General features: G+C 33.5%; 1 protein-coding gene across 2 annotated transcripts; it reads left to right on the top strand.

Annotated features, from left to right (window-relative positions):
- The first annotated feature begins 241 nt into the window (after window positions 1-241).
- Window positions 242-8460, top strand: LOC104232964 (uncharacterized). 2 transcript variants are annotated; one of them, XM_009786241.2, is made up of 4 exons: window positions 242-919; window positions 5480-6082; window positions 6814-7110; window positions 8032-8460. In XM_009786241.2, exons 1-3 carry the CDS (start codon window positions 329-331, stop codon window positions 7105-7107), a joined length of 1488 nt encoding a protein of 495 aa, XP_009784543.1. In that variant the 5' UTR covers window positions 242-328; the 3' UTR covers window positions 7108-7110; window positions 8032-8460. The 2 variants fall into 2 exon arrangements, with proteins under 2 accessions (XP_009784543.1, XP_009784541.1); XM_009786239.2 differs by having other exon boundaries at window positions 244-919; window positions 8029-8460.
- The last annotated feature ends 2283 nt before the right edge of the window (window positions 8461-10743 follow it).

The following is a 10743-nucleotide window of genomic DNA, read 5'->3' as shown; positions in this document are numbered from 1 at the left end:
CCTTTTTGGCGCCCTTACACATGGCCTATGATCCACATACAAAAGTAACAAACACCAAACTAAATTTATAGTATAATATATATTTAACAATGACACGCCACAAATTTTAGTCACATATTCTATAAAAGTCCAATGATCGTCTTCTTCTAGCTATCTTAATCACTTTTCCAACAATACAAGAAACTATCAAACAAATATTATCTTTCCCCTTATAAGTTACATCATTTAGTTTATTTTTTCTTGGTTTATTTAGTCGATCTAACTTTGTTTTATTTATTTCTCTCTTCCATACACACCATCGCCATTTTATTAACAAAGTTTAATACTAATGGATATATTTCGCAAAGCCAAGGCCGTAAGATTCAAGAGTCATCTGGACAAGTACCTAGTTGCAGATGATGATCAAGAAAACACTCGTCAGAGCCGCAACGGCTCGTCGAGAAAATCACGGTGGCTGGTGGAGCTTGTCGAAGGAAACAACCACCTTATCCGACTCAAGAGTTGTCATGGCAAGTACCTCTTGGCTTCTGATGTTGCATTTCTTCTTGGTATGACGGGAAACAAGGTTACTCAGACTTCACCTGAAAATACGAACGACTTGAGAATTGAATGGGAACCAATAAGGGATGGATTTCAAGTGAAATTAAAGGCTTTTGGTGGAAGATATTTACGTGCAAATGGTGGGACACCACCGTGGAGAAATTCTGTCACACATGATAGTCCTCACACTGCGTCTACACATAATTGGATTTTATGGAACGTGGAAACTGTTGATATACCGGAAAATGAAATGTTGACAGATTATTTATCGATGGTTTCGAGCTTTTCGTCGGTTTCCGATGAACTTTCGGGCTTGGATATGGGATCTCCGGTCATGAGTACACGTTCAAGCTTCTCTTCCTCGCCAAAGATACCAAAGGTATGTTTCTTAATTATGTCAACTTAAGATTATTATTTTTTTTCTTTTTTTTTAAGAGTAAAATGAATTCTTAGAAGTCAACAAAAGCTACTACAATCTTTCGTAAATCACGATTATGTAGAGTACATGAGTTACGTTAGATTTTAACCTTACCATTGTGGTTTATTAGCAAGAAGCAATGAGGAACAAATTAAAAGCGTCTTTTTCTTTTCCAACATGACAAGTAACCACATTGATAACGTGTAATATGAAGACAATTTACGTGTGGCCCAACGATGAAAATAAAAGAGGGAACAACATTAACAAGTGAAGGTGTCTTTTCATCGGGGACTGCTCAACATAATTGGGGCCTAAAGTATAACTTCAATTAGAGGGAGAAATTCAAAAATAGTCCGATTTATAACTGATCGTTCAAAAATAGCTCAGTTTCAAACGTAATCAAAGTTTAACCATTTTTTATGTAAAGATAAATCTGAGCAAAAACATTGTTCAAAACCCAGAAAATACGCCAATATATTATACTGGAGTTCCAGCATAAGTATGTTTGAACTCCAGCATAATATGATGGAGTTACAACATAAGTACACTAGAACTCTAGCATAATATACTGGAGTTCCAGCAAGTATAATTGTCCAGTATAATATACTGGAGTTTGGAGCACCGGTGCTCCAGTCTCCAGTATATTATACTGGAGTCAGCAAAGTATACCGGTCCAGCATAATATGCTGGAGTTCATACACAGGTGCACCGAACTCCAATATATTATGTTGGACCGGTCTATGTTGCAGCAAAATAGTGACTATTTTTCATTGATTTCGTAAACGCTGACTATTTTTAAATGACTAGACAGAAAACTGGCTATATTGTGCTATTTTTACTCAATTAGAGGCCCAATTTTTTGTAATCAATAGTAATTATTTATCAATTAATAATATAGCTAACCAATTTAATCACTCTTGAGACAATGTTGATATGATGTATTTTTATTTTGAAAAGTTTTTTTCCTTTGAGGAAACTATTAAATATTTGAAAAGAATCAAGTCTTTTTATGTAATTAAATATATTGATTGTAGTATTATCTTCTACTTGTAATATTTCTCCTAATATTTTTAGTTCGAAATATAAGTCTAAGACATTAATATTAAAGTGACTATTATGCTTTAAGGATCATCAAAGATTAACACAATAATTTTTTTTTAAAAGAATTCTAATCATTTAGCAATATCTAAATTCTAAAATAATAATTATAGGTTTTAGTGGTCATAATGTAAAAATACAAAATGAAGGTTATATCAAGTTTGAAGAAATCATAAATACTCATATATGCTTACTTTACTTGGGAGAATTTTTTCATCTCTCAACAATCACATTAATTTTACAATGGTAAATTTTTATTATAAAATATTTAAAGTTTTTAAAGAAAAATTAACACATAAATTATTTCTTTTAATTAAAATGTGCCCCTCAAAATTAGGGCATAAGGCATATGCCTTACTTGCCTAGCCTTTGAGCGGCCCTGCTTTTCATTATGCAATCAGCAATCTTTTGGTACAAGCATATGAAGGTGTCTTATTACTTGCATTAAATGTATTCTCACAATATTAGAAAATAAAATTCAACACAAAGATAATTAGAAGTTCAATTATTAGCATGTTGTCACAAATTAATGTTAAAAACGAGGTCAAGAATTGCGGAGGTTCGTAAGTTGTTCAGGCCTTCCTCTTATCCCAATGTAAAACTTATAATTCTCACTAAGAGTGTGCAGGGACAGGGTTGACTTGGTTTTTATTAAAATCAAACCAAACCAATTATATCGGTTTGAATTAGTTTGATTTTGTCGGATTTTTCGAGTTTTTCGGGGTTTTTTTTGTTACATGAATATATATTATTTCAATCTTACTTTGTTAAATTTTTTATAAGTAAATATATGTTTAGTAAAAATTGACAAACATATGATCTATTAACATATTCTTATGAGAGATTTTTCTTAGTTACATATGATAGTTAGTTTTTAGTCGTCTGACAATAATTTTTCGTTGATATACATTTTCAAGGTTAACTGAATTTAATAATTAAACATAAAAATCAATATGATGCCTATATAATGATATGTTCTATTTAATTTTAAATTATTGAAATACCACTTCAAATTCAAAAAAGATATAAGAATTTAATAGATCTTGACATATGGATATGGAAGATCAAAGAGATTGATGCATTTTACTAACACTTGATAAGAAAGTGATCGTACAACCCATTATTTAAAGTTAATAAAATAGAGCACTTCATATTTAACTAAATATTACATCCCATAAGAGAATCGCAAATATTTTTAGATATTTTTTATAAAAAAATCTATGAAATGTCTTAAAAGTATATATATATATATATATATATATATATATATATATATATATATATATATATATATATATATATATATCAATTTGGTTCGAATTTTTATACTTAGTACCAAACCAATTCAAATCAAACTTAATCCGATTCTTTAATTGATTTGATGCGATTTTCCGATTAAGTTTGTACACCTCTTATAGTTCTCACATATTGGTCCGTCCATTCAGCGTAATTGAAGAGGAATAAGAATAGTCCCAAACACGAAATAACTAGCAACAATTTAAAGTTACGAGTAAGATTGAAAGTGCAACGATGATCATTCTTAGGGTCGTTTAATTTGAAGATAAGTTATATTGGGATTAGTTATACTAAAATTAATTATATTAGTATTAGTTATTTTGGTAATTTATCTTATTTACTGTATGTTATATTATATTAATTCTGGGATTGTCAATTTTATTATTTTATCCTTGAACAACTCATCCTAAGATTACTAGTCCACTATACTCTGACAGGTGTAAGTTATCCCAGTATTATTTTTAATTCCGGAAAAACTTATTCCGAAATTATTAACCGAACAAGAGATTAGGTAGTACTAAATTTTTATCTTAGGATTATTTTTGCTTATTCATAATATAAAACGAACTGTTAAGGATGGGCTTATATAATTAGATATGTTTCTCCGTTTTAATTTATATGAACCTATTTTTTTTTTGGTCCGTGCCAAAAAGAAGTACCTCTTCTCTTATTTGGAAGGTCAAACCTTTGACTATGAGTCAGCAGGGCTGCTAGATCTTATCTTGAAAGTAATTATCATATTAAAAGCCTTGGTCGTTTAATACAAAGCTTGTTTTTGTTCAACAACCTTTTCCCCAAGTTTTTTCTGTCAACAAAGATGGCTCAACAGTAAGGGACGTTTATACCAGAGTTTGTATAATCTGAGTTGAAATTTTTCAAAAAGTGTCGTTTGAGGTTTTTTGTAAAAGAAATAATATTAAGGTTCCATTTATTTGGAGTTTAATTTCCAGAAAAACTTTGCAAAGCTCAGTTTACGTTTTTAAAAGTAACTTTTTCTTTAAATAAAAATACACTCAATTTTTTAAATCTTTCAAAAATAAATTGAGGAATTGGCCAATGGGGTCAAATTTTTATGTTATAATGCCCCAACATTAAAACACAACTTTATTTCTTTTCAGCTTGTTTTAAAAGGAGTAATTTTTTTCTAAATTTAAAAATAATTTAACTTAAGTTTATTTTTATATAGTAACATAAATATTTAATACTCCCTCCATTCATTTTTTTTCTTTTTGTTTTTCTGGTGGTTTGGGAATTGGAGACATGGATTCACTTGAAAAATTGAAGGTTCCGATGAAGATCTGGGTTTGGCTTAGGAATATTACTAAATGAAGAAACAAAAAAAAGAATAAAGAAAGAAACTGCAAAAAGCTAGACTTTGAAGTTATCATGGAGATGAAGAGCGGAACAGAAAGAAAATAAGGATTATTTTGAAGGGGAGATGGAAGAAATAATAGGGGAGGAGGGTGGGCATTTAAATGGAGTTTAATTGTAACTTTATGGCCTTTTATTATCGTTAAAATAAAGTCTCACCCGTACCTATCAAATGAGGAAACTCAATCAAAGTGACAAGTCAGCTTTTTGTGTTAAAATGACATAAAAGAAATGGGGTTAAAATGAAACATAGCTGAAATGAAGTGGTAAAATAAAAATTTGTGCCAAACTAGCGGGATTGTGTATGTATTTGGCCTAAACGAAATATAATACGATGAATTTCAAAAGAATTATTGTCATATTCACATGATTCATATGCTTAAGTAATGGGGTCCAGTTATTTCTGTCACAAGGCCCCAAAACAGAAATTTGACAACTGAAAAAGTCTATATTTACTCACATGATCAACATTAATTTAATCACGCGGTTGGGTTATCCGTGTCGCACTTGCTTAACGTAACTACCAATTTTCATGGCTGGCGCCGCCTGTCAACTCTCATTCCGCTGAATTATTCAAACACCAATCTTTTATAGTATATCAACTTGCTCTATAAGACTATAAATACTGAAAAATATTATAACATCAACCCAATTGTCACCATTTTCAACTCTCTTTATTAATCCTCTAATCTTCATATTGCATTCCAGAAATATTTGTTCAACAACTAACCTTAGTTACTATAAAATTTTAAACAGAGTATTATCAAAAAACCAGCAATGGACCTCTTTTACAAGGCTAAAGCAGTTCGCCTAAGAAGCTACCACGACAAATACTTAACAGCAGAAGAAGATGAAGAAACAGTAATCCAAGATCGAGATGGTGCATCCAAGAATGCAACATGGACAGTAGAATTCATCAACAACAATTCTGAAAAAAATATCATACGTCTCAAGAGTTTTTATGGCAAGTACCTTACTGCTTCTAACCAGAGATTTCTTTTAGGAATGACGGGGAGGAAAGTGTTACAAACCCTGCCAAAAAGACTTGATTCTTCAGTTGAATGGGAACCCATTAGAGAAGGGAATCAAGTGAAGCTTAAGACAAGATATGGTCAGTTCTTGAGAGCTAATGATAGTATTCCACCTTGGAGAAATTCAGTTACACATAATATACCTCATCGTACTTCAACTCAAGATTGGGTTTTATGGGATGTTGATGTGGTCGAAATCTTGGTTCATTCTCCTGCTCCTAAGCCTCCTCCACCGTTGATTCCTCACGAGGAATCGGTTGCTGCTTCTGAATCTAGTTCACCATCATTTGTTTCCTCAGCATCCCCGGCCAGCTTTTCTAGACAAGAGGTATTACTATTATTTTTCTCCAACTTTTGATGTTGAAGTTCATGGATATTTTGGTGGTTATTGCCACAGTGCTGGTTACGGGTTTGGTCCAACCTTGTGGCTTTGGTCCAAACGCTATTCTTTTCTTAATATCCATTAACTGTATACAAATTATTAATTTAGAACCCAGTAGTATTAACTTTTGTAACCAACATTTACAAGGAGTTTCTTTGACCAATTTAAAACTTGGTTATAGATATGAGATTGAAGACTTAATTTAAAAAAGATGATGAGAGATCTCCTTAGCTCACCAAGTGGCTTTAAGTGATAGGGAATTTTAATCTAAAGACAACTTAGGAGATATGGAAGTCAAAAGAAAGTCAGGATATGGAAAAAGCATATTTTCGGATCGAATGGACTTTTGTTATAAATGGCAGAATTTGACAGTTTACAACTTTTGAGTAATTTTCAAAAATCAGTATATCAATTTTTCAAGAAATGAACTAATTTATTAGTTTAATCTAGCTCTGAAAACTAAGTCAAATTGACTCTTTGTAAGTGAAAGCACCATACAAAATGGTAGGAGTAATCAACAATTGCTACTACTAGGCCTACTGAATTAGTTAGGGTCGGTTATATGAATCTTCAGTATTCATTTCGTTACATTGGTAACATCCTATAAGTTGTCTTTTAGGAGAGTATGAGGTTCTCTATTTTGTTATGATATTGAAGCCTCTTTTTTCTCTTGACAGTCAGGAGAGTTTTTGGCTAGTTCATTGATGAAGTTTGGAGATGGGAGGCTGATATATTATCATATTGCGGACGAATATGGAGAAATCAATGAGGGAGTGGAGGGGCTTTGCATACCTTTCAAGGGAAACAGTGTTGAGGAGCTGACAAAGACATTGGAAGAAGAAACTGGGCTTGAGGACATTACTGTGTGTACTAAGAGTCCTTTGAATGGAAAACTTTACCCTCTTCGTCTGCAGCTTCCTCCCAACAATGCAAATATGGATGTCATTGTTGTACCATCTGGCCTCATCTAAGAGGTGAGATTTTTAACTTATCTTGAATTGGTTCCATTTTGTGAAATTTGTAATCTTTATGTTGAGGATTTTCTGGTTATCGAGTTACATAAAGGAGCACAAAATTTGTCAGCCACTTTTAGCAATATTTTAAGATCCCAGTATAGTATACTGTCCATCATTTTTGAAAAATGCTAAGTTAAGGGGGCTGAGATTCTTGAATGAAGAGTATTCTTGTGAATTTGCATCTTTAGATATACTATTACCATTTAGCTACTTGATTTCTCTGGAGTTGGGAGATGCTGTGTTATTGTACAGTATGGTAGTTTTCCATTAACCGGAAAGGAGTCATAGGTAAATGATGTCTAACTGACACTCTCGATCTTTTGCTACGTTGAGAAGGGGGGAGGAGTCTAAATCAATGGACAATAATGAACCATCATTGATGGACGTTGCACATGACACGATCAATTCGACTCAAGGTCTGGCGCTAATAGAAAACTTTAGCCACATCTTAACCCGTGGTTGAAGAATGAGGCGATCAAGAAAGTCCTCCCCTGGAAAAAATATCCGAAGATCTTCTCTTTCCTTTTCATTACAAACTGTTGGAGTCGTTGCTCCGGATCTTGTTCTCCTGGTGTGAAACCAGTTGGTTCCGTAGTTTTAGACTGCTGATCCCAAGTACTCCATCTCTAGCAAGTCAATATGCCTTCTATTGTGAAATGGATGATACTCGGCTTAAGCTATTTTGCATCATTACATTGTCAATAGGTAACATCAACATCAAGTTTTAAGATAGCAATTTTGTTCTGTCGCTGAACAGTGATCTACAATTCTGTTTGTGCTCATCAATCAGGTTAATTAGCTTTAGCTTAAAATGTGCTGATTATATTACCATTGATCTTTCGACGTATCTCTAAACTTCTTGTTTTCATGTATCAGTAGCAGCAGGAGATTTTGCAAATGCAAGGATGCCAATGTAGAGCAATTTGGAGGGCACTACAATTGGTGCAACAGAACATCATCTTTCTAGCATTTTGGTTCATCAACCTATTCAGTCCTCAGTGTTTATAAAGCATGTACATATATTGTTTTGTGAAGAGAGCTGAAAGATAGTTGTCACTAGAGTAGTTAGTTTGGCAGATATATAGTTATATACTATATCTTAGCACTAAATAATGAAAAATGAAGGAGAATAGGTGGAAAAAGAGAGATTCTTTTAATTTTTTCCGCCTTCTCAGAGGGGGTGGCATTGTTTCTTGAACTGAATTTTGTAGCTAGAGTTTTCTATTGTTTGATTATTTGGAGACTAGTTTGGCTGTAAATCCTTTATCATTAGATCGAAGTTTACCACTTTCTCTGGATTGTCTTCAAGGGATTGCATACATGTGTTACTTTTGCCCTCCAAAAGACTGCGAAAACCTTGAAAAGCAACTTATCAAACATTGGCTTGTATATACTTTGGCTAACTTGGTTCCCCTTCTATTACAAGATCGTGATGAGGAATGATCTTTTATTAGACTTCGAGGATCAGCTTAAACTTACCTTAGAAGCAAAAGAGGCTAAAATTAATCATTCAAAGATTATATATCGATCTACTTTTATCTATCATTAATATTTTTGGAATTTACAAAGAAAAGAAAATAAATATTATAATCCAAATTGCTGCTAATGAAAATTGTCATTACCGCTCTCATGTGAAAATGAACATCTTTTTGACTAAAACTCACCTTCACTATTAGTGTAAAAGCTGAAATCACGGACAACAAAATTGGATAACTCATCCTCTTGTTTATTTGATCATTTGATGTAATGATCTCTAATTTGCCAAATTGACACCGCGGGTTGTTAAATAACTAAGAGGCTTGACAAAGCAGTAGAGGAAATGAAGAGGATGAGATCACCTCGAGTGAGCTCTAATGGCGAACGAGAGATGCCATAGACGAGGGACTTCTGGAAGCTTCTTTTTTTCACTAGAGAATGAGCTTAGCTCAAAATGTAAAATATACATGAGAAAATGAATACCGTATAGTAGAAAAAATATCTACACTTATTTATACTACGTACACCTACTACATACACCTACTACATACACCTACAGATGTATATAACTACTAACTCACTTGTACAGCTAATAAACATATACACGTGTGTCAATACCCCCCCCCCCCAAGTTGGAAGGGAGGAACTCACAGCCAACTTGCTAAGTAAATTGTAGTGTTTCACCCCTGTGAGGGGCTTAGTGAAAATATCAGCCAGTTGTTCATTCATGGAAATGTGGTACAGTGTGATGAGCCCCTCGTATACTTGATCTCTCACAAAATGGCAGTCCACCTCTATATATTTTGTGCGTTCATGGAACACAGGATTCTTGGCTATATGCAGTGCTGCTTGACTGTCACAGAAGACTGGCACAGAAAATGTCAAGGAGGTTTTCAATTCTGCTAGTAACCTTAGTAACCATACTAATTCTCCCACAACCTGTCTGGCAGCTCTATATTCTGCTTCTGCTGAGGACAATGAGATAGTGTGTTGCTTCTTTGATTTTCAGCTAATAGGTCCATCACCCAGCTGTAAGCACGTGATTTTTGACCCTCCCCGAGAATTTTCACATTTTTAGCGTGAATATGTGAAATTGGGTCCAATATAGTCATTTTAACTATTTTACTTTATTTCGTTGCAAAAAGAAAAATCACAAAAAATATATATATAATTTTAGTTTATGTATTTCTCATAAACTTGAAAAATACAAAAAAAAATTGTACTTTATTTTGGTACTTTATATAAATTCGAAAATTACAAAAAATATAGTTCTATTAATGTTTGCAGTCATTATAATTTTGAAAAATACAAAAAAATATTACTTCATATTTTTGTCTTTATTAAAGAACGAAAATTACAAAAAAAAATATAAGTTTTATTAATATTCTATAGTCATTTTAACTTTGAAAAATACAAAAAAATTACTTCATATTTTATCTTAAAAACGAAAATTACAAATAGTTTTATTAATATTTTGTAGCTATTTTAAACCTTGAAAAATATTTAAAAAGATATAGTTTTGTTTAAATACTAGTATTATTTTTGGTAGTTATTTTGCTTACATAGGACTAGTTAAGCAACGTGTTCCTATTTCTCGGGTCCGGGCAAAAGAATAATATTCGGGTTTAAACTACCCGGTTTTAGGCCTAATTTTCGGACCTAGCCCATAATAAACCGTGTCCAGGACACATGGGGAACCCCACCACGCGTGGGGGACATATGCCTCGAACCCCACCACGCGTGGGGCTCATTTTTCTTGACAAGCCCATGCTAAATACATGGACAAACACAAAGAAAAGGGGGACCAACAAACGGGGATTTTGAAAATTTTTGGGGCAGACTACTGTTCCTCTTTCTTCTTCAAAAGAAGAAAGAAAGAAAACCTACGAAGAAGCCCTTCGACCATCGGACTTCCCCCAGCGTCCCAAACCCAAACACCACGTCCAAACAACCGGCTCCCCGACTCCCTCGTCGTCCCTGTCCAACCAACGACCCCAAAATCCTCGCGTCCAAAACCACCGGTAAACCCCCCACGTACCAGCTCCGTCGAGCTGCTGCTCGCTGCATCGCCACCCCCCACGACCAGCTTCCTCCATCGACACCATCACTGGCCCT

Source organism: Nicotiana sylvestris, chromosome 11, assembly GCF_000393655.2.
Source record: "Nicotiana sylvestris chromosome 11, ASM39365v2, whole genome shotgun sequence".
In the NCBI taxonomy this organism is placed as follows: domain Eukaryota; kingdom Viridiplantae; phylum Streptophyta; class Magnoliopsida; order Solanales; family Solanaceae; genus Nicotiana; species Nicotiana sylvestris.
This window is presented reverse-complemented; position numbering and strand designations above follow the sequence as displayed.